General features: G+C 43.8%; 1 protein-coding gene across 6 annotated transcripts in view; it reads right to left on the reverse strand.

The window, feature by feature from the left end:
- Positions 1–1,128: 1,128 nt before the first annotated feature.
- KDM8 (lysine demethylase 8) overlaps positions 1,129–25,311 on the reverse strand; it is a 225,980-nt gene continuing 201,797 nt past the window's right edge. For 5 of the 6 annotated variants that reach the window (XM_068267207.1, XM_068267208.1, XM_068267209.1 and 2 more), the window contains exons 2-9: positions 22,887–23,423; positions 20,571–20,656; positions 18,614–18,774; positions 11,553–11,685; positions 7,622–7,666; positions 5,550–5,699; positions 2,125–2,217; positions 1,129–2,023 (exon numbers count right to left, since the gene is read on the reverse strand). In XM_068267207.1, the coding sequence (XP_068123308.1) occupies positions 1,859–2,023; positions 2,125–2,217; positions 5,550–5,699; positions 7,622–7,666; positions 11,553–11,685; positions 18,614–18,774; positions 20,571–20,656; positions 22,887–23,328 (1,275 nt within the window). In that variant the 5' untranslated portion in view covers positions 23,329–23,423 and the 3' untranslated portion in view covers positions 1,129–1,858. The remainder of the gene's footprint in view (positions 2,024–2,124; positions 2,218–5,549; positions 5,700–7,621; positions 7,667–11,552; positions 11,686–18,613; positions 18,775–20,570; positions 20,657–22,886; positions 23,424–25,311) is intronic. The other variant, XM_068267211.1, reaches the window with a different exon arrangement.

Raw genomic sequence — 25,311 nt, forward strand, 5'->3', positions numbered from 1 at the left:
CAATTTATTATTTAGAAAATAGATTTTATTTCTGAAATCTTGTATTTTTAATTTGGGTCCACTTTAATTGCCTTTGAGCAGAGACGATAAAACATTAATTCTACTTTGTAAAGCTTTAAACCTAAAACCATGGAATTTCAAAAGTCATTTTTAGGAGTAGAAGGATAGGTACATTTGCTTATTTCACTTTAACCTGGTTCTCGATGAGGACTCTAAAGTGTACCTGAAGCAGGATATAAAAGCATAAGTAGATACCTTAGTGGAGGAAAACCTCTGAATACTCCAGAGCAGGGATGATCTCCAATCTTAATCATGAATGATTACTCGTGATTCAAATGAGGATTAATTACAGCAGCTGAGCGGCAGGGATTGGGACGGTTATTCACCCATAAATTTGTATCTTCCCTGCCCTCCATATATCCTAATAGTAGCATTCCAAGCCTCGCTGCTTAAGCCGGAAGGAGGAACGGACGGCAGCAAGGCTTGGAATGCTACTATTAGGATACATGGACCTATATGGAGGGCAGGGAGGATGCAAATTTATGGGTGAATACCCTCCCAATCCCTGCTGCTCAGCTGCTGTAATTAATCCTTATTTGAATCATGAGTAATCACTCGTGATTAAGGTCAGAGATCATCCCTGGTCCAGAGGCTGTCCCCATCATCCTGTGGCCCACTGTTCCAGGGCTGAGTCCCTCTAAGCATACTTGAAAAGGGCTTATCGAATATGCATTCATGGCTGCATTCTCTTTTTTAAGATTGTGACTATACTGCACATGTATAGCAGCATAAAGCCATCCTTACATTGTTTCTTCCATGCACATGAGCCTTTGTGGTACTGGGCATGCGCAGACCATATTCTCACATGCACAGTAAGGTTGCACTTATACATGAATGGGAGTGTGGCCACAGAGGTGAAGAGTGTCGTCATGGCTCAAATAAAGGACATTTCAGGGGGATCTCCAAAAAGTTAGTGATGCTCAATACGCTCGGTGAGGTTTATTTGTAAGAACTCCCCCAGTCCATTCTCAGGCAGACTGCATTATTCAATAGCATTTACACACAAAATTACTTATATAGTGAAGGCTGTATAGATTTTCTTACTAAAGGAGTCATTCCTAAACTCTCTTAGAAACCAAAATATTTTTATTATGACAAAGCTAAACATAAACCAGATGTTTGGCATAGGACACACCTTCCTGGTAACTCCCTGTCCAATATGTGTGTGTGGCTAATCATTTTTGTGGATTTTACCCTTGCTTGGAATGTGGACCTGTCCTTTTTCCTGTAATAAAGATATGTCACAATGATTCCTAAAACTTCACATTAAATATCTACCGTATTTCAGCATTCAAGACACACTTTCTTCCTCCAAAAATGGGGTGAAAAAGTCCCTGTGCCTTATATGCCAAATACAGTGAGTTTGCAACTTACGAACGCCTGCTGATACGAACCACCAAGGTCAGGGACTCCTTGTATTCTCCCTCTGTAACCCCCTGCATAATACAAAGCAGCAACATGGCTCATCTAATCCAGCGGTGATAAAACGCCTCTCTTCCCTCACGGCTCCCCTAGTGCTGGCTTCTGCTGATGACTTGGATCAGCAGAAGCTGGCACTAGTGGAGCTGTAAGGGAGAGAAGAGGTCTCATCGCAGATGGATTAGGTGAGCCCACTAAGCTGGGCTGCTGCTGGTTTACATTATTTAGGAAGACTGGAAGACAGAAGAGACACAATATTGGGGAGAATATCTAAAAGACGCTCCTGGACCATAGACGCATCAGGTTTAGTATACACTATATATATTTTTTTTCCTTCTAAACCTATGTGCAACTTTATATGCTGAAAAATACGGTTATATCAGGACCACCAAAAACTAACAGAGAAGCTGATGTCTAGAGACCGGACATAATGCCACCATTTCACAGGGATGAACAGGATTTGTCCAGGCCTCAGGATACACTCTTGATAGGCAGCTTGCTTGAACTCAGGGAACCTCCCCAGGTCTGGATTTTCAATATCAACCTATGAAAAACACACACAAAAAATGTTTAAATGAAAATAGTGGAGATTACTACAACCTACAAAAAGCATGAAGCTGTCACCACAGAAGAGGGAGGACATACCTGGCTGGTGTTGTTTAGAAGGGTGGTATCGAATGGGTACAAGGATTTTGTTTCACTAACCGAATATAAGCGGATAAACTTTCTACCAACAATCTACAGAAAAGACAAAAATGTAATGTTATAGCTCCATACGTGACATATGAAAGTGGAAAAGTCCAATGTTTAACATTACAAAATTCCACATCTAACAAAGAGGCAATATATATAGATGCTTCCCAAAACCTCTTCAGTAAACTGTATAATGCTAAAAGGAATGGACTCTGCAGTGTTTTGGAGTGGAGATTGTAGTCCTGCAAGGGAACTGAACTCCTGAACTGTTTTTATTAATTATAACCAAGACCAAAATACATCCATCATGTGGAGCTTTCCTGTATCTCGACTTAAAGGACAACTGAAGTGAGAGGGACATGGAGGCTGACATTTTTTTCCTTTTAAGCAATACCACTTGCCTGTCTGTCTTGCTGAATCTGTGCCTCTAATACTTTGTCATTGACCCTGAACAAGCATGCAGCAGATCAGATGTTCCTGATATTGTCAGATCTGGCAAAATTAGACACATGCTTGTTTCTGGTGTGATTCAAAAACTACTGCAGCTAAACAGATCAGCAGGATGTCAGGCAACTGGTATCATTTAAAAGGAAATAAATATGGCAGCCTCCATATTCTTCTCAATTCACTTGTCCTTTAATGTCTAAACTTGTTTTTATGCATCTAGGAAGCAGCATTGCAAAAATATGGATGCTGTGGGGGGGGGGAAAGGAACAATGACAGACTGCTACAATCAGTCCTATAAACAGGTGTACAGAGGCGCCAGTAGAATAAAAGATAATAAAAGGTTTAAAACATCTAGGTGGTGGTGGTGGACCAGCCAACCTAAAATAGACACGATGCTGTCAATTCAAATCAACGAGAATTTATTCACATACTCCACAATACTGCTTTTAGACGCGTTTCTCGGGTCAAAAGCCCGCTTCCTCAGGCATTAAACAACAGGAGTATCTCACTACAAGATGACAGAGATATAAACCACATCAGGGAACTGTATAGAGTATATAATAAACATGTATACAAGATAATATTTGTATTAGGGGGAGATGATGTGATGATACCGTGGGTAGTGGTATAGTGTATGATTGGTCGTATAATGTATGGGAGAGGGCGGGGGGGGGGGCTACGGTGGCCGTGGGAAGACGTGGGAGGCAGTGTGGGAATATGGTTGGGCTAGGGGTCGAAGTGATCCATTGGTGTCATACCCTCCTTTCTTCTATCACAGAGAGCGACATCTTAATCCTGAGTGGGGACAGGCTTGTACTCCCCACCTGCCTATACAGTGGTTGCCTTTGCGGTAACCCGTGTTTGTAAGTATAATACTTACCTTTCATTTATATTCCTCCTGTGTTAATACCTACTACACCATATTGGGCTCTCGGTTTTTGTCTTTTAAATCAGTCCTATAAGCCATTGGCAGTAAAATGTAACCTTTATTGGAATGCCTGAAAGGGTATAAAAAAAAAAGACATGTAACATGGGGGTTGATTAACAAAAGGCCGTAAACATTGCCCACCTCACGGCAATGTTACCTGCCTGTACTAAAAATTGTAATGCACATTGTGCCGATAGTGCGTCGAGCATTACTATAGCAATGCATGTACACAATGTATGTGCGGTACAGTTTACGTGCATTGCTACGGTAACGCTTGTTGCACTATTGGTATGACGAGCATTACTATTTTCAGTACAAGTACTGCAGAGGATGGTGGAAGCCTCTTTAGGACCCCGAGGCTCCCTCTCCTGAGATAAGTACCTCATGGGGCACTTTTTTCACAACCGGATCACTTTAAAGCTTTGTGAGGGTTAAAGTACACCTGAACTTAGAGGGGTATAGAGGCTGACATTTATTTCCTTTTAAACAATGCAGATTGCCTGGCTGTCCTGCTGTGACCCGGGCCCATATGCAATAAACTTTTTCTCCTGAGTTATCTCCAAGGAGATAATTTTAATATTCTCTTTAAAATAACTTTTAATCATTTTTAATTTGAGAACATACCTAAAGAAATGTGAAAAAGTGCTATCAAAGCCATGTTGAGAATTTTCTTGCTTGCTGGTGAAGACATTTTATGACAAGGGCCTCAATTCACTTAGGGCAGTTTGATAAAATAATTTAGGTCGGTAAATTACCGCATTTGGTATTTTACACTTTTTCCCAAATTCTAAGCATGCGGTAGAAGTTGGGTAATTTACAGAACAAACATGCTTCAATTCACCAAGCCCTGCTCCGTAAGTGTCCCCTACCAGCTGTGTAGCAGGTCAGCGGTCAAGGCCCATTCACACTAGGGCTGTTAGCGGGTGATTCCCGCGAATCGCAATCGCCGAAGGGCTAGCGCAATATTAACCCTATGGCAGTGATCTCACTGCCACTGATTGTGGGCGTTTCACGATTAACGGCATTCTCAAAACGTGTTGCCTGCCGCATTTTCTCGCAATTCAGGACCGATTACGATACAGTGCTTATAATACTAATAGCACTGATCGGGATCGTCGGGAATCGCGAGAGTGTACAGTAATTTATGGTAAAAATCACAGTGCTTTTAAGTGTGATTGGGCCCTCAGACAGGAAGCTGTGTACATGAGTCACGGTTTTCTGTGCAGTGCTTCCGGTCATCCCTTTAGATGTGCTGCAGCCACCAGAGGGAGCTCTTCTGTATAAACAGTATACATGGAGAGAGTGAGATATCAGCTGCCAAGAGCTGGAGAAAATTACCAAACACTTGTTTGATTTACCAAATGTGTTTACCTTTGTAAATTGCAATTTCTTAGCATTTCTTGAGGCTTTTACCGCACAATAATAAGGTAATTTACCTCACTAGTTAGCAATTTTAATTTTCTCTCCAGTAATAGGTTTGGTGAACTGGAATTTGTGAAGGTTTTTGGTAAAATCAGCTGTTTTCTGCATTACCAAATGCGGTAATGCTTAGTGAATTGAGGCCAAGGTGTGAAAATATCACAGAGGAGAAAAATCACATATTTCTGACTGAAGTCTGACAGGATTAGAGTCAGGTCACACTGGACGGACCAGCTTTTATTTGGGCATCAAAATTTCAATTTGTAACCGTCTATTCTGTTATCACATTTGTCGATCTGGGAAAAAAAAAAATCACTCCATTCCCAAACTTGTAGTCTGCTCAGTAGAACATACTGACAGGATCAGTTTCAACAGAGCAGACCCTACTGATTAACATAGGATCTGGTCCATTACGGTATGCTAAACAGACCATTTTTATGCCAATGTGAACCAGGCCTTGGTCACATGCTCTAGGAAGAAAAAAAAAATCTTTATGTATAATGGATCTAACAAGAATGACTGGCCATCGTTATGTAGTCTAGCTATCCTCTACACTTGAGCATCAGGAGCTCATGGTACTGACCTGAGCCAGGAAATTCTGCTGAGGATCCTGATGAAGGGGAGACACAGTGCCAGCTGGACCAAACCAAGCATTAATCGTGATGTCATCCTCATCTCCTTCACCAAGGCAGCAATAGTCCGGCAGGCCAATATCTTCCTTCAATTCATTTATCTTATGCAAACAGAAAACTGGGATTATTTGCTGTAACACCTCAAAAGACAATGCCTTCAAATGTCAGATACTACTACTGGGAATGTCAATCATTATGGTGAATAAAAACTCCAGCACAGCAACAGCAAACTGCACTACAGGGTCTTGCTAGTTGTAAAAAAAAACAATGACAAACTTCTGGTGAGATGATCTGATAACTTACATTTTATACTGTAGGAGGAGGTAGAAAGACCCACAGTTCTCCTGGTTAAACTCCAATAACTTGATACCCTTTAACAGTGGCTGTAATTTGCATAGGGATACCTTATTTCCAACTTTTAAACTGAGGCAAAAGTGAGGTTTTACCTTTTAGTAATGTGGGGCTAATTCTGGGCTTTCAAATTCACACTGAAGAGAAGTTTGTAAATCTAGTACAATTTGTCAACTTTTTAGTAATTTTTCTTTACATTACAATCCTTATTAAAGGCAAGCAGTCAATGTCCTACACATAATAGCAGGTAAATTGGATTTTGAGATTACAATATAGGTACGCCAAAAGGAACAAAAAATAATCTGGAAGATTGACAAACATAACAGAGAAAATAAACAACGCTGAGATAACTTCCACACAAGCAGAAGTTATTAGACAAGTCATATTAATAGCAAGTACTGAACTTAGTTATTCTTTAAAAGCACACCTGAAGCGAGAGTTATACGTAGGCTGCCATATTTATTTCCTTTTAAACTATACAAGTTGCCTGACAGTCCTGCTGATCTTTCTTGCATCAGTAGTGCCTGCACCACACACCTGAAACAAGCATGCTGCTAATCCAGTCAGACTTCAGCCACAGCACCTGATCTACATGCTAGTTCAGGGTCTATGGCTAAACGTATTAGGCCCATATACACACATCAGACCATAGTCTTTGGAAAATGAAAGATCACAGACCAATCTTACCACCCTTCATGTAGTATGAGAGCCATACCTACATAGTCTATTCTATTGAGCTGAACTCCCCATCAGACAGAAATCTGTGCAAGATGCTGCACACAAAGATGCTGTACAGACACAAAAGATCAGTATCTGCAAAAGATCTGTTCCTGCCAAAGATCCGTTCCTGCAAATTGCAATGATAGTCTATGAGATCTGCAGATCATCATACACACATGATTTAACTGACATTCATTTGCAGATCAAGCAATCATCCGCAGATCTGAAAATCCATCCTGGTGGATCTGATCTGCAGATGAATGTCAGTTAAATCATGTGTGTATGATGATCTGCAGATCTCATAGACTATCATTGCAATTTGCAGGAACGGATCTTTGGCAGGAACAGATCTTTTGCAGCTACAGATCTTTTGAGTGCGTGCAGCATCTCTGTGTGTGCAGCATCTTGCAAAGATTTTTTTCTGATGGGGAGTTCAGCTCCATAGAAAAGACTGTGAAGGTATGGCTCTCATACTACATGAAGGGTGGTAAGATTGGTCTGTGATCTTTCATTTTCAAAAGACTATGGTCTGATGTGTGTATGTGGCCTTAGATGCAGAGGATCAGCAGGCCAGGCAAGTTGCATTGTTTAACCCTTTCCAATCCTAAACACGGACCTTTCAAGCATAGGTCCAATATGGGACATAGTACGACATAGAAAATATGGCTGCCACTAGGGGGTGCTGTTCCTGGACAAAATTCGACACAGTGTCAGCCCCCTTCAGGTAAAAGTGTCAGACTAGGTTCCTGGCCCCACACCACCACTGTGCCACATAATTTAAATATTATGTGGGTGCATTTGGGGTCGTCACTAGGGGCTCCATTGTAGGTGGATCTAAGTGTCGGACAAAGTATTTGCTATTTACACACAAATACTGCACTAAAAAATGCACTATTGCTGCATTATTACTTATTTATATGTCAGCAGACTGCAAGGTATGGTTCCACATTACCTGATTAAAGAGTTGATGCTGGGCAAGATATCCGATGCGATCTGGCTTTAAAATCAAACAGACAACAATTGTCAAGTATTACACTATGCATCTAAAACTGAAAAGCAAATCATATCACTGCATTTATTGCTAAACTTTAAACAATGATGAAAAAAAAAAGAGTTCAGATATCCCCAAGAGAAGTTCAGCTTGAGCAAAACCTATTATCTTTCCTCATCTCATCATACTATTAGTTTTGCCCTAAAACTGCTGCACATGCACAGTGCCTAACCCACACCTACATCTGCAACTGGAGCGCAAGCCCAGCTAAAGCCAAAACTGAACAAGACAAATTACAGCAGAAGTCAGGATGTGAAGCAGTGGTATAGCAATAGGGGATGCAGAGGTAGTGACTGCACCAGGACCCCTGGACCAGTTGGTCTGGGGTGGTAAAAAGTACAAATTCAGCCCTGGTAGGGGCCCTCCTTTAATTGCTTTATTAGCTCTTTATAGGTGGTACTGATCGCCTCTATGGCCTGGTGCACACCAAAAAACGCTAGCAGATCCGCAAAATGCTAGCAGATTTTGAAACGCTTTTTCTTCTTTTTCTGTAGCGTTTCACCTAGCATTTTGCGGTTCTGGGAAGCGTTTTTGGTGTGGTAGATTTCATGTATTGTTACAGTAAAGCTGTTACTGAACAGCTACTGTAACAAAAAACGCCTGGCAAACCACTCTGAAGTGCCGTTTTTCAGAGCGGTTTGCGTTTTTCCTATACTTAACATTGAGGCAGAAACGCCTCCGCAATCCAAAATCTGCAGCAGCCCGGGAGTATGCGTTTCTGCAAAACGCCTCCCGCTCTGGTGTGCACCAGCCCATTGAAATACATTACCCTAGCGGATCCGCACCCGCAAGCGGATCACAAACCGCAGCAGAACCGCTCTGGTGTGCACTAGGCCTATATGTGCTTTGATTAGTTGTAACCATTAACCTCCTTAGTGGTACTGACTGTTATACACATCAATACAAAATATGCTGTGAACAGTATTGACGTGCATACATGTCAATACTCTCCTGCACTGTAAACTAATACACGTCAATACTCTCTTGCACTGTATACTAGACCCTTGCTTGATACATTTTGTCAAGTCCCAGGAAAAAAAGGTTATGAACATTAATTAGATTACTTTTTGCACAGAAATCCTGGGGAAATTGAACGCTGGGGAGGGTTAATAGACTGTTCCCCTCCTCAGCTTACACCTCTCTGACACTGCAGCTGTCCTTGGCAAGTTTTGGTGCTCCTTATCAATTGCTATGTATAGAGAGCTTGAGGGGGCCTAATGTAAAACTCAAGCTGGGGCCCAGAGCTTCTAAGCTACACTAATGATAAAAACTGTATAGAAATGGTATATAAAAGCTTTTGGGCCAAATGTGCTTGCAAATGGCTTGTTTTCCCTCCTTCTCATTCTGCAGTTTTCACAGCAGGGGTGAAGCTAGCGATCAGTGCAGAATTCCATGCAATGTTTATTTAATCACTCCATAAGAGACAGTTTATTGTAACATTTTGGCACGGCTGCGGAGCCCTTTGATGAGGCATGACAGTAGGTAAACCTGTGGAATAAACTAATTGAAAATAATGAGCAAAGTAAAGGTTGGTGTCCAAGTCCCTAAGAATTCAGTCTAAAAGGGTCATACATTGGAAGAAATCAGCAATATACATCACTACTACATGTCCCTCTCTCATCATATTGAGAATGCAATCGTTTTTTGGTTATTCATAGATTTATCTGTTGATAAAGGAACTCCCAGATGGACTAATTAAATATGTGCTGGACTGAATTCTCCATCGAGTACTAGCGCCACTGCTATTGTGACTTTGAGAGCCCTTTCACACGGGCAACTGACACAACCACCTCCCCCCCCCCCTCCCGACTCCCACCCCCAAAGTGTATTTTTCTATTTAGAGTGGTCCATTTCTTCGCTAGTGTGAAGAAACATTCTGTTTTCTCATTGCCCTCAGTGCAACCGTTCCGCTGGGCTCATTGGTCCGGAAAAATTGGTGCTGCAGCAAACTTGGAACAAATCGAACAGCGGAACGGATCGATTTAAACGGACGGATGTGAACGGATCCATAGGTTAACGTGTCATCCGTTAGGATTCGTTCCAGGAACTGAACTTTTTTTAACGCCAGTGTGAACCAGGCCTTAGACCTAAACCTTATGTGTGCAGAGCACGTAATGATTTGTTGCCTCTTGTTTTGCAGCTGCTACATGGTGTGACCATGTAACACATAAGGCAGGTAGAACAATAGATGACTACATTTCCCAAAATACCAGAATTAGAGTAGGAACCAGGGCCCTTATTCAATACACTTTTTCTTCCAGGAGATACATATTTTCATCCTTTGTTTAAAAGTAACAAAAAGTAGTTGAAAACGTTCAATTATTTTCCCATGCTTGCTGGAGACGAGGCATTTTACTGATAAGGTGTGAAAATATCACCTAGGAGAAAGCTTAGGATAAAAGGTGAATTCAATATAGACCAATGTCTACATAAAGATGCACAGCCTGCAGTTATGGGGGTAGGTGAGGAGATACCCAACTCTAGTAACCAGTAACTAGCAGGCTCTAGAAGTCTGGAGTCGGCAAGGATAGCTGCACAGCTGCAGCAATCACAGCCACACAGAGGATTTTCCAATCTGAAAGAGAATTTCCAAAAGCTACTTATCATTTTCACTAACTTTCGGAATCAGCCTTTGTGAAGTCTGGGTTTAGTTGAATTTTTAAAAATTTCTACACTGAGGCGAGGTGCATACTTAGCAGAAACGCCAGCATTGTGGAAAATGCTGCGTTTTTGCCGCTAATGGAAGTCTATAGGCCGCAGGAAAAAAACACATAAAAACTGCATATGCGTTTTCAAAAACGCAGGTTTTGTTTCATAATATTCAAAAACGAATCAAAAACGCACATAATGAAAGTCAATGGGAACGCAATGGTATGCAGGTTTTTTATTGTTTTGTAATGTATTTCCGCTTCTTGTTGTCTTCTTAGTGATTAGCAGAAAACGCAATTGAAAAACGCATATGCATTTTGTATATGCGAAACGCAAACACAGAAAACCGCACGCAAAACGCTTGAAAAACTCACAGTAAAAACGCACACACACAAAACAAAACACAAGACAGAAAACGCAAGCTTTCACGCTCCGTGATGTGTGCACCCAGCCTGAGGCTCTTTCACACCATGTATGTTTGCACATGCACAATTTTTAAAAAAAGGCATTGCTGTAATGAGAAATATCTGCATGGTTATTGACTTTTTGCTTTCGAACCTTGTTGAAGCCTGGAACCCACTAGGAGCGCTTTTCTGAGCGCTTTGTGATTTGAAAAGCTCTTGCTAATGTAATGCTATGGGTGTGATTCCACTTGAGAGATGCGATTTTATAAAAATCCCCCATAGCACTGCATTAGCAAGAGCTTTTCCAAATCACTAGTGCTTAGAAAAGGCTGCTAGTGGGTTTGAGCCCTAAGGGCCCGTTTCCACTAGTGCCGCGTGCGGCGGCACTTCCTGGTCTGCGGGAACGCTGACGAATCCCATAAGCCGTGCCATGCACGGCTATGGGATTCGCAGCCTCCCGCATGGAAACTGATGGAAATGTCGGTCAAATCGCTAAGGTAAGCGATTCGGCCGGCGGCGCCATTGTTTCCTATGGCAGAGTTTCCCTGCGCGGTTTGCCTTTGGGGAAACTCTGCAAATTCGGCCCGGTTTCCGTATTAGTGGAAACAGGCCCTAAATCTTGAGAGATTATACTCGTCCGATAACTGTCTTTCTAAAAGGAGGGAATTTTCCTTGGTGTCTAAACACCTATAATGGGAGGCATTTTAATGTCACCAACCTGTACAGTATTTCCCTGTATAAAAATTGTAACTATAAAGCCTATAAAGGGCACTGCATACCTGATCCAGAATGTATTTATCAATAAACTCATTCACAGTCATCAGCCTTTGAGACCATTCTGCATCAGTGTATCTGGATCCCAGCTCCACAGGAACGGTACGGCAGCCTGCCACCTGCTGGATGTACTCCACGCTGCAGTGGAACAAATATACTGTCAAAGGGATTCATTTATGATGTGATATATAAAAAAAAAAAAGCGGCAGTATGAATTGAAAAAAAAAAAAAAACAGCAGCATGTCTGCGGCCTCAATTTTTTGTGAAGAAAGGCCCCAAGGTGTTCTGTAAAATAAGGCCATCACAACTGCTAACACGATGCTGGTAGTATCCGCCAACATGTTTCGCCCGAGATCTCCAGGCTTTCTTAAAGGGAATGTCCAAGCAAAATAAAAAAATGAGTTTCACTTACATGGGGCTTCTACCAGCCCCATGCAGCCATCCTGTGCCCTCGTAGTCACTCACTGCTGCTCCACTCCCCCGCTGGCAGCTTGCTGACCTCGGAGGTCGGCGGGACGCATTGCGTACATTTTTACGCATTCCCGCTAGTGCAGGAACATTAACACATACATTTTTACGCATTACTGGTTCAATGCGTAAATTTTTACGCATTGAACCAGTAATGCGTAAAAATGTATGTGTTAATGTTCCTGCACTAGCGGGAATGCGTAAAAATGTACGCAATGCGACCCGCCGACCTCCCAGGTCGGCATGCTGCCAGCAGGGGACTGGAGCAGCAGTGAGTGACTACGAGGGCACAGGATGGCTGCATGGGGCTGGTAAAAGCCCCAGGTAAGTGAAACTCTTTTTATTTTGCTTGGACATTCCCTTTAACCACTTCCCGACCGCCTAACGCACAGAGGCGGCCGGGAAGTGGAGCCCTTAAGGACCGGCTCACCCACAGAGGCGGCGGTCCATTTAAGGGCATGGGCGGAGCGATCGCGTCATCCGTGATGTTAACCCCGCGATCGCCGCATACAAAGTGTATAATACACTTTGTAATGTTTACAAAGTGTATTATACAGGCTGCCTCCTGCCCTGGTGGTCCCAGTGTCCGAGGGACCACCAGGGCAGGCTGCAGCCACCCTAGTCTGCACCCAAGCACACTGATTTCTCCCCCCCCCCTGCCCCAGATCGCCCACAGCACCCATCAGACCCCCCCCCTGCCCACCCTCCAGACCCCTGTTTGCACCCAATCACCCCCCTAATCACCCATCAATCACTCCCTGTCACTATCTGTCAACGCTATTTTTTTTTTATCCCCCCCCCTGCTCCCTGCCCCCTCCTGATCACCCCCCCCCCCTCAGATTCTCCCCAGACCCCCCCCCCCCGTTTACTGTATGCATCTATCCCCCTGATCACCTGTCAATCACCTGTCAATCACCCATCAATCACCCCCTGTCACTGCCACCCATCAATCAGCCCCTAACCTGCCCCTTGCGGGCAATCTGATCACCCCCCCACACCAATAGATCGCCCACAGATCCGACATCAGATCACCTCCCAAATCCATTGTTTACATCTATTCTCTCCTCTAAACACCCACTAATTACCCATCAATCACCCATCAATCACCCCCTATCACCACCTGTCACTTTTACCTATCAGATCAGACCCTAATCTGCCCCTTGCGGGCACCCAATCACCCGCCCACACGCTCAGATTGCCCTCTGACCCCCCCTTATCAATTCACCAGTGCATTAATTGTAATAACCCACTGATCACCTGTCAATCACCTGCCAATCACCTATCACCCATCAATCACCCCCTGTCACCCCGTCACTGCCACCCATCAATCAGCCCCTAATCTGCCCCTTGCGGGCAATCTGATCACCCACCCACACCATTAGATCGCCCGCAAACCCGCCGTCAGATTACCTCCCAAATGTATCGTTTACATCTGTTATCTTCTCTAAACACCCACTAATTACCCATCAATCACCCTCTATCACCACCTGTCACTGTTACCTATCAGATCAGACCCTAATCTGCCCCTTGCGGGCACCCAATCACCCGCCCACACGCTCAGATTGCCCTCAGACCCCCCCCCCCCCCCCTTATCAATTCGCCAGTGCATTAATTACATCTGTCCTTCCCTGTAATAACCCACTGATCACCTGTCAATCACCTGCCAATCACCTATCACCCAACAATCACCCCCTGTCACTGCCACCCAACAATCAGCCCCTAACCTGCCCCTTGCGGGCAATCTGATCACCCACCCACACCAATAGATCGCCCGCAGATCCGACATCAGATCACCACCCAAGCGCAGTGTTTCCATCTATTCTCTCCTCTAAACACCCACTAATTACCCATCAATCACCCATCAATCACTCCCTATCACCACCTGTCACTGTTACCTATCAGATCAGACCCTAATCTGCCCCTTGCGGGCACCCAATCGCCCGCCTACACGCTCAGATTGCCCTCAGACCCCCCCCTTATCAATTCGCCAGTGCAATATTTACATCTGTTCTCCCCTGTAATAACCCACTGATTACCTGTCAATCACCTATCAATCACCCATCAATCACCCCCTGTCACTGCCACCCATCAATCACCCCCTGTCACTGCCACCCATCAATCACCCGCTGTCACTGCCACCCATCAATCAGCCCCTAACCTGCCCCTTGCGGGCAAACTGATCACCCACCCACACCAATAGATCGCCCGCAGATCCGACATCAGATCACCACCCAAGCGCAGTGTTTCCATCTATTCTCTACCCTAAACACCCACTAATTACCCATCAATCACCCCCTGTCACTGCTACCTATCAGATTAGACCCCTATCTGCCCCTAGGGCACTCAATCACCCGCCCACACCCTCAGAATGCCCTCAGACCCCAGCCCTGATCACCTCGCCAGTGCATTGCTTGCATCTATTCCCCCCTCTAATCACACCTTGAGACACCCATCAATCACCTCCTGTCACCCCCTAGCACACCTACCCATCAGATCAGGCCCCAATTTGCCCCGTGTGGGCTCCTGATCACTCGGCCAAACCCTCAGACCCCCTTCCGATCACCTCCCCAGTGCATGGATTGCATCTATTTTCCCCTCTAACCACCCCCTGAGACACCCATCAATCACCTCCTGTCACCCCCCTAGCACTCCTATCCATCAGATCAGGCCCAATACAACCTGTCATCTAAAAGGCCACCCTGCTTATGACCGGTTCCACAAAATTCGCCCCCTCATAGACCACCGGTCATCAAAATTTGCAGATGCTTATACCCCTGAACAGTCATTTTGAGACATTTGGTTTCCAGACTACTCACGGTTTTGGGCCTGTAAAATGCCAGGGCGGTATAGGAACCCCACAAGTGACCCCATTTTAGAAAAAAAAGACACCCCAAGGTATTATGTTAGGTGTATGACGAGTTCATAGAAGATTTTATTTTTTGTCAAAAGTTAGCGGAAATTAATTTTTATTGGTTTTTTTTCACAAAGTGTCATTTTTCACTAACTTGTGACAAAAAATAAAATCTTCTATGAACTCGCCATACACCTAACGGAATACCTTGGGGTGTCTTCTTTTTAAAATGGGGTCACTTGTGGGGTTCCTATACTGCCCTGGCATTTTAGGGGCCCTAAACCGCGAGGAGTAGTCTAGAAAACAAATGCTTCAAAATGACCTGTGAATAGGACGTTGGGCCCCTTAGCGCACCTAGGCTGCAAAAAAAAGTGTCACACATGTGGTATCGCCGTACTCAGGAAAAGTAGTATAATGTGTTTTGGGGTGTATTTTTACACATACCCATGCTGGGTGGGAGAAATTTCTATGTAAATGGACAATTGTGTGTAAAAAAATCAAACAATTGTCATTTACAGAGATATTTCTCCCACTTAGCATGGGTATGTGTAAAAATACACCCCAAAACGCATTATACTACTTCTCCTGAGTACAGCGGTACCACATGTGTGGCACTTTTTTACACCCTAAGTACGCTAAGGGGCCCAAAGTCCAATGAGTACCTTTAGGATTTCACAGGTCATTTTGCGACATTTGGTTTCAAGACTACTCCTCACGGTTTAGGGCCCCTAAAATGCCAGGGCAGTATAGGAACCCCACAAATGACCCCATTCTAGAAAGAAGACACCCAAAGGTATTCCGTACGGAGTATGGTGAGTTCATAGAAGATTTTATTTTTTGTCACAAGTTAGCGGAAAATGACACTTTGTGAAAAAAAAATATTAAAATCAATTTCCGCTAACTTGTGACAAAAAAATAAAAACTTCTATGAACTCACCATACTCCTAACGGAATACCTTGGGGTGTCTTCTTTCTAAAATGGGGTCATTAGTGGGGTTCCTATACTGCCCTGGCATTTTAGGGGCCCTAAACCGTGAGGAGTAGTCTTGAAACAAAAATGACCTGTGAAATCCTAAAGGTACTCATTGGACTTTGGGCCCCTTAGTGCAGTTAGGGTGCAAAAAAGTGCCACACATGTGGTATCGCCGTACTCGGGAGAAGTAGTACAATGTGTTTTGGGGTGTATTTTTACACATACCCATGCTGGGTGGGAGAAATACCTCTGTAAATGACAATCTTTTGATTTTTTTACACACAATTGTCCATTTACAGAGGTATTTCTCCCACCCAGCATGGGTATGTGTAAAAATACACCCCAAAACACATTGTACTACTTCTCCCGAGTATGGCGATACCACATGTGTGGCACTTTTTTGCACCCTAACTGCGCTAAAGGGCCCAAAGTCCAATGAGTACCTTTAGGATTTCACAGGTCATTTTGAGAAATTTCGTTTCAAGACTACTCCTCACGGTTTAGGGCCCCTAAAATGCCAGGGCAGTATAGGAACCCCACAAATGACCCCATTTTAGAAAGAAGACACCCCAAGGTATTCCGTTAGGAGTATGGTGAGTTCATAGAAGATTTTATTTTTTGTCAAAAGTTAGCGGAAATTGATTTTAATTGTGTTTTTTCACAAAGTGTCATTTTCCGCTAACTTGTGACAAAAAATAAAATCTTCTATGAACTCGCCATACTACTAACGGAATACCTTGGGGTGTCTTCTTTCTAAAATGGGGTCATTTGTGGGGTTCCTATACTGCCCTGGCATTTTAGGGGCCCTAAACCGTGAGGAGTAGTCTTGAAACGAAATTTCTCAAAATGACCTGTGAAATCCTAAAGGTACTCATTGGACTTTGGGCCCTTTAGCGCAGTTAGGGTGCAAAAAAGTGCCACACATGTGGTATCGCCGTACTCAGGAGAAGTAGTATAATGTGTTTTGTGGTGTATTTTTACACATACCCATGCTGAGTGGGAGAAATATCTCTGTAAATGGACAATTGTGTGTAAAAAAAATTAACAAATTGTCATTTACAGAGATATTTCTCCCACCCAGCATGGGTATGTGTAAAAATACACCCCAAAACACATTATACTACTTCTCCTGAGTACGGCAATACCACATGTGTGGCACTTTTTTGCAGCCTAACTGCGCTAAGGGGTCCAAAGTCCAATGAGCACCTTTAGGCTTTACAGGGGTGCTTACAATTTAGCACCCCCCAAAATGTCAGGACAGTAAACACACCCCACAAATGATCCCATTTTGGAAAGTAGACCCTTCAAGGTATTCAGAGAGGGGCATGGTGAGTCCGTGGCAGATTTCATTTTTTTTTGTCGCAAGTTAGAAGAAATGGAAACTTTTTTTTTTTTTTTTCTCACAAAGTGTCATTTTCCGCTTACTTGTGACAAAAAATAATATCTTCTATGAACTCACTATGCCTCTCAGTGAATACTTTGGGATGTCTTCTTTCCAAAATGGGGTCATTTGGGGGGTATTTATACTATCCTGGAATTCTAGCCCCTCATGAAACATGACAGGGGGTCAGAAAAGTCAGAGATGCTTGAAAATGGGAAAATTCACTTTTTGCACCATAGTTTGTAAACGCTATAACTTTTACCCAAACCAATAAATATACACTGAATGGGTGTTTTTTTTAATCAAAAACATGTTTGTCCACATTTTTCGCGCTGCATGTATACAGAAATTTTACTTTATTTGAAAAATGTCAGCACAGAAAGTTAAAAAAATCATTTTTTTGCCAAAATTCATGTCTTTTTTGATGAATATAATAAAAAGTAAAAATCGCAGGAGCAATCAAATAGCACCAAAAGAAAGCTTTATTAGTGACAAGAAAAGGAGCCAAAATTCATTTAGGTGGTAGGTTGTATGAGCGAGCAATAAACCGTGAAAGCTGCAGTGGTCTGAATGGAAAAAAAGTGGCCGGTCCTTAAGGGGTAGAAAGCCCTAGGTCCTCAAGTGGTTAAGGCTTGCATTTAGGCAGACAGACCAGCTGTACTCTCGCTGGCACAGTATGGCCACACTCGTACACAAAAAGAAGCATGGTTACGAATTCAAACAGAGTCCTGACCAGAGGCGTTTGGGTCGAGGAGGATGTGGGAAGCCTCTGGACCAAATCAGAGTCCCTCCTCTTAGTTAACTATCTAACTTTTTTTTTTTTTTTTTGCAACAGCTCACTCACATTTGTTAGAGGTTAAAGATGAGTGGACAATTCACCTGGTGTGCAAATTGACCAGAAAGCAAAAGTTTGTAGAATGCCAAACTTCTGATCAACTGGCAAGCTGATGAATTTACATTGACAGCTGCTGGTTAATTGATCAGCTTTTTCTGGTAAGCCTCTAAATGTTTCTCTCTCTTAGCTAACGGAAATCTGACTATAGAGCTATATTTTACCTAACCCCTACTGAAGGCATGCACCTAATTTGATGCAACAGGACAGGAGGAAATGAGATGCAGATAAATACAAAGATGAAATTCTTTTAGGCAAGTAATAAAACTGAAACTGTACAGAGCAATCAATATATCACAAAGAGAAAGTTTCAGGACTGTAATTAAAGCCCAAAGGAATGGTTGACCATAACTGCCATGATTTGTTATTCATAATATGGAGATTATTAATAAATCAGTCCAAAAGCAATTTCAAACTAGAAAATCAAGAGGAAAGAAAAATCCTGGTTTGGCAAGACAGCATTAATATGGTTTAATACGCAAACAGCTATATTACCCTTACCTCCACTTCTTCATGCACGGCCAGTGGTCAATGACCCCTTCCAGGATGACTGGCTTCTGTGGGATGAGGTAATTCTGTCTGAAGAGCTCTAAGGAAGGGCAGCGGACTATCGGGACTGTGGTGTTTGCACTCAGCACAGGGCTAAGAGAACGGGAGATTTTCTGAACATGAAGACAAGATTAAAGATTTCATTACTTTTATTTCAATGTTTGAAAATATTTAGCGATATATCCATGTTTTGGTTATTTTAAAGGGAACCGAGGTGAGAGGGATATGAAGGCTGCCATATTTGTTTCCTTTTAGGCTGCTTTCACAGTAAGACGTTGCAGGCGCACGTTAGTGCAGCCTGTAACGCAGCCCACCACACAGCAATGAAAAATCAATGCGCTGTTCACAGTGCCCACGTTGCGTTACATTGTAACACAGCAAGTTAAAAGAAAGTGCTGCATGCAGTGCGTTATACGCAGCTAAGCCGCGTTAGACTGTTTGCACATGCTCAGTGATGTTGGAGGAGGAGGTCTCCCCTCCTCCTCCGCGGCCAGCCACATGGCTAATTAATATTCACTGCACTGTGACGTGCAGTGTTTACTTCCTGGAGCGCCGCTCTGTGCGGTGTTTGGCACAGCACAAAAAAGGCGCACCAAGAGCTGCATAACGCAGCTGGTGGGAAAGAAGCCTTAATCAATGAGAGTTGCCTGGCAGTCCTCCTGATCCTGTGTCTCTATTACTTTTAGCCAAAAACCCTGAACAGGCATGCAGCAGATCAGGTACTCTGACTTAGGTTTTACTGAATTAGCCATATGCTTGTTCCAGGGTTTTGACTCACACTACTTATGCCAGAAGATCAAAAGGGCTGGCAGGCAACTGCCATTGTTTATAAGGAAATAAATATGGCAGCCTCCATATCCCTCTCACCTCGGGTTCCCTTTAAAGGGAGTCTGAAATATTATTAAAGAAAAAAAAAAAAAAAAAACAGATACTGTATTCTAAGGAGAGAGAAGGCTCTGGGTCTTATAGAGAAGAGTTCCCCAACCCTGTCCTCAAGGCCCATCCACAGTACGTTTTGCAGAAAACCACAAACATGCACAGGTGGGGTAATTGTTGTCTCAGCAGAGCTGATTGCCTACCTCTGTGGATTTCCACAAAACATGCATTGTTGGTGGGCCTTGAGGACAGACTTGGGGAACAGTGCTATAGAACCTAATGCTCCATCTACACGGAGCGATCCGGCGGCTTGATTAGCCGCCGGATCGACTCTTCCGCATCCCCGCGCGCACCCACCGCGACTCATTCTATACCTGCTCGTCCCCGGCGGCGCCGCTTATCTTCCGCTCGATTCCCCGCTATTGTCCGCTCGCGGGGAACGAGCGGGGAATCAGCCGCAGCGAATAAGCCTGTCGGATCTTATCAATCGAGTCGCATCAGAAGCTCAATTGATAAGATACATCGGCACGTGTAGACCCCGCTTAACCGTTCCTTTCCTGGTTCCATCGTTCCTGTGCTGGCTCCCCCGTCAGTAGTTTCCGACTGAGTGCTCCCAAAGACAGACCGCTCCGTACTGAACATGTGCACGAGAGACTGCGTTCTTGCATGCGCAGTACAGAGCGGCCCGTCTTTGGAAGCATTGAAGCTCCTGAAGACTTCCGAAGCCCGCCCCGCAGCGGCAGAGAGCAGTCTCCGGGGAAGCCAGCGCAGGAACGATGGTCTATCGCGCACATGTGCAGTATGGAGTAGCCCATCTTCGGGAGCACTCAGTTGGAGACTGCTGAGGTGGAAGCCAGCGCAGAAACAATGGGACCAGGAGAGGAACAGGAAGGCTCTATAGGACCCAGAGCCTTTCTTCTTCTTTAGGTGAGTATATGTTTTTTTGTTTTTTTTTTAATCTGGCTTCAGACTCCCTTTTTTGTTCCTATCAAGGAACAAAAAAAGAAAAAACAAGTACAGACATCAGATCTACCTCCGGGATTCTGGAAGCTTCTGGTCCGGTATCCAGGTCTTTCCCTTGATTATCTCTGTGTCTCTTCAGTCTCCTTGGAGGATGATCTAAGTTACAGACCAAATGAACATAAAAATGCAACTTGGAGTTAAATAAAAGAATCAGTCCACATGGTTCATGTCCAGCTTCAGCATTTTGTTTGCTGGGAAATTGCCTTGTTTCTTTATGGGTATGGAGTGACTGAGTCGTTAATTGTACCCTCCCCTTACTGACTCACTAACAATTCCGAGGCTTTCCCCATTCCCTCAAGCTTGTTGTTCCAGTGCTGGGAACCTCTGAAGCTATTCCACAAGCATTTGGCGAATAGGTTCACGTGGCTGCTCTTCCATCTGTGTATGCATGCAGTAATGCCTGACAGATCCATCACACTTCTAATGCACCAGTGTGAATGGCACTGTCTGATGCAATGCAACATCTAACTGTAAATATAGCCCTTAAAGAGGAACTGTAACTAAGGATTGAACTTCATTCCAATCAGTAGCTGATACCCCCTTTCCCATGAGAAATATGTTCCTTTTCTCAAATTGATCCTCAGGGGGCTGTGTATGGCTGATATTGTGGTGAAACCCCTCCAAAAGTGTGATGTCAGCACCAGGCTGCTGGCATCACACTGTGGGAGTCCTGTTGCATTGTGGGAAATAACAGCTGTTTCTAACTGCCAAAAATTGTCCTTCCACAGACATCACCTGCCAGCAGTAAAGATGTTGCCATGTGATAAATGTCAGAATGTAAATCAGGGAAAGGAAAGATTTTACAATGGGCAAACACTGACTAAGGGCTGGAACCCACAAGAGCGTTTTTTGAGCATTTTGGCAGCGCTGCGATATGCTAGCGTTTTGCCAAAACGCTCAGCTGATGTTAATGGATGGGGCAACTTCCACAGGAGCGTTTGCGTTTCCCAGAAACGCAAACGCAGGACCTGCAGCATTTTGGGAGCGTTAGCGCTTCAATGTAAAGTATTGAAACGCTAGCAGAAACGCTCAGCAAAACCTAAACTGAGCGGTTTTGCTAGCGTTTTGCGGTTCAGCACACTGTAACAAAATTAAAAATAATTCACAGGACCAATCAGGATAAAAACGCGAAACGCAAAACGCTGCACAACCGCTGAGCAAAAAAATACACTGTTGCAAAACGCGACCGAAAACGCACATGAATCCGCTTGCAAACCGCTCAGACAAAACGCTAGCGGTTGCGTTTGCGGATTTCAGTGGGTTCCAGGCCTAAGGGCTTGTTCACACTAGAGGCGCTTTTAGACTTTTTAAGCGCCGCCGATTTTTTAAAAGCGCCCTAAAAGCGGCTACACCATGCTTTCCTATGGTGTAGTTCAGATTGGGGCGTTCCGTGCGCTGTCAGTTGATATAAGCACTGCATGGACCATTTTCAGGGCGATTTGCCCTGAATGGAAGGTACAGGGAAAATGCAAAACGCTCACAAAATCGCTTTCTGCAGCGATTGCATTTGCGTTTTTAAGAATAAATACATTGCATTTATTATTTTCCGGATCAAAGAGTTCACTTCCTGACTTGCGTCAGGGAGTGAATTAAAAAACCGCTCTGGTAAAGCGCTTAGAAAAGCACGTTTAAAGCGGACCTAAACCAAACATTTTTTTAATTCAAAATATTTAGTTGTACCCCTCTGACACATACAAATATAAATAAACACTCCTTCAAGCCTATGATCATTTCAGTGCATGCTTTTCACCCTTCTCTTTTCATAGCTAGGGTTATACTGGAGGCAGCCATTAGCAATTCCTCCATTGCTGGACACCATCTACTCCACCAGTTTGCCGGATTATTTGCCGGCAATATGAAAGGAAGGGAGGGGTTTCTCCAATAAATGTAAAATATTTTATATTTGTCATCATGCAGCTACTTGTATTTTTAGTTTGGGTCCACTTTAACAAAAAACGCATCGCCCACCCAAGTGCCGGGAAGGGAAAAAAATGCCTCAAAAAACTGCCAACACGAACGGACACGCTATCGGAACGCAATGGGAACGAGGCCTAAATAATTTATAAATTATTATTGTAAAAATTAAGCACTTTTTTCATTACATCATTTTCATTGGAGTTCCTCTTTAAGGAAAGCTCTACGAGTTTTCAATATGTTCCATTTAATCCACTCTATCCAAAACTGCTGTTAAAGGAAACAAATGACAATCCAAACTCCCCGAACCTTTCTAAAACTCAAGTATCAACTGCATGGACTGACCCATAAACCAAACCCATATCAAGCAGAAGGAAGTGCAACCATGGCAGACTGCCTGTGGGAAGGATACCTGATTTTTCCTGAAATTCTTCAGACTGGGTTGCCGTCTTCAGTACAGAAATAATTCTGCTCATTACATTATTGATGATTTCAGCTCCAAGAAGCAGCGCCATATCACACACCCGCAGAGCCTCATCTTCTGGCCTCTGAGCGACTCCTGCCGAACCACATAAGCCTACCGCCTTATAGAGGCAGCCATAGGAATAGGCAGTCCTCCAGTCCCTGGAGACATCCCTCCAGTTACAGCCATTCAGCTTCTCCCAGCTGTAGTCCATGATCACCTTCCCCAAATGCATGCACTGTGCCAAGTCACCATTATACATGCTGGATGCCGCCTCCTTCACACAGTGCGCTATAGCTTCATCCACATCCGGGCCTAAATCCGCTGGGAACTCCTCCCGATTGGCCGGTAGCACAGCCTTTAACTGAGGCCACAAGGGGTTCTGCATCATCTGTCTGGAGGGACATATCCAGTATTCTGCATCACATAAGGCATGGATTCCGCACTATTCTTTTCTAAGACAATGGAGACAGGCCATAGCAAGACCTATGAAGGAGAAAAAATGAGGAAAAATTCTGAAATGTAAAATGCATGTGCATGCATATGCATACAATGTACATTTTTTCTAAAAGCAGAATGCACCATACATTTTTTTTTCCTATGTCGCTGTCACTTACAGTAGTCAGTACATTTCTGACAGGTTTTGGACCAGTCCATTGCCTCATGGGAGGTTTTCAGGTTTTTTTTATTTTCAAACGCACTTACTGAAAGACAGTTGTTCAGTCCAACTGTCAAAATAGTGTGCAGATGAGTAGGGCGGAGCGGCAGCATCTTTTAATAGATCCTTTCCATAAAGTGCTTTTGTAAAGAATAAAGGAAGTACTGAAAATACCACATGAGGAGATGGACTAGTCCTAGTTCTGTAAAAAAATTTCCTGCCTACTGTAAGAGACAGCAACATGGGAGAAAAGTATTTTATGGTGCATCTTTCTCTGGGATAAATGTACTTTAAATATGCATTTTAAAAATCCACCTCTTCAAACTTGCCTATCCACACTCCTGTTTGTCCCCTAGCCAATGCCAGATATATTCGTGCTTCATTCCCACTTTCTGTCAATCCCCTCACTGGATTCCAGTTTACCTAAAAATCAATCTCCAATTATTCGCCTTCAAATCCTTTCATGGGTAATGTCCAGCCTATACCTCTGATTTTGTATGCAAATACATGATGTCACACCACTTCTATACTCTTTCCATTAAAGTGAACCCAAGGTGAGTCGAATATGGAAGCGGCCATATTTATTTCCTTTTAGGCTGTATTCACAGTGGGATGTTGCTTTTTTTAACGCAACGTTAAAGTCGCAACGTGTCTGCGATAAGAGGCAATGCACTGCAAGCAGTGAGTTACCACAGCAATTTTTTTATGTGACTTTAACGTCGCACTGTGAACGGCCCATAGGATTAGCATTGCAGTGACGTAAGCTGCGTTATAAGACTTTATAAACGTGCGACCATAACGTCCCATTGTGAATGCGACCTCAAGCAACACCAGTTGCCTGGCTGTCCTGCAGATCCTGTGCCTCTAATAAGTTTAACCATAGACCCTGAATAAGCATGCAACAGATCAGGTGCAGTGTTCTCCCCAGAATTTTTTTCCAGCAGTGTGGCATGAAAAAGTAGCAGAGTGGGTGACACAGGAGAATACAGGGCTGGTGCTTCTCTGCTTACCACATAGGAGGAGGCAAGCCAATGACAGCCGGGTGCTCACCAAAATTAGCCAGGTGGAGCAACCGGCTAAAAGAGCCTGGGGAGAACACTGAGGTGTTTCTGAAATTGTCCAATCTGACAAAATTAGCTGCATGCTCGTTTCTGGTGTCATTCAGTCTCTACAGCCAAATAGACCACCAGGGCTGCTTTTTGAGTGTGAGGCGGCCCTAATTTAGCAAATCGCTAATAGCTGGCAATCGCTACAGTGTGAACACTACCAGTGATTTGCTACCCTGTGCCTGCGCCGGGACAAAAGGATCCTCCGGTCCCCTGCAGCGAGTCAGTTTCATTTTTCCAGCTGGCCCGTCAATGGCCACTGCGTATGCAAGCCACGCAAATTCTCGATCACACTCCCATTGCCGGAAGAGTCCTGTGCATGCGCAGTATGAGATTTTCTCCTTCTGCCCATGTGCAGGTTGTTCCTGTCGTTGGGAGCATGATCGAGTACAAACGCAGCTAGGGCCGCACAGGCGCAGTGTCTATCCACATGGCCGAGTCAGCAAAAATGAAACCTAGTGGCTGCGGGGGACCGGATCGTTTTATACCGGCTCAGGCTTAGGGCGGCTGGTTGAAACCGCAGGTAAGTGAAACGCTTTTTTTTTTAAAGATATGTTTAGGTCCCCTTTAACTTACTGCATATCCTTAGCTGCCAACAGGAATAGTGCCT

The sequence above is a fragment of the Hyperolius riggenbachi genome, chromosome 2 (assembly GCF_040937935.1).
Source record: "Hyperolius riggenbachi isolate aHypRig1 chromosome 2, aHypRig1.pri, whole genome shotgun sequence".
Taxonomy (NCBI): domain Eukaryota; kingdom Metazoa; phylum Chordata; class Amphibia; order Anura; family Hyperoliidae; genus Hyperolius; species Hyperolius riggenbachi.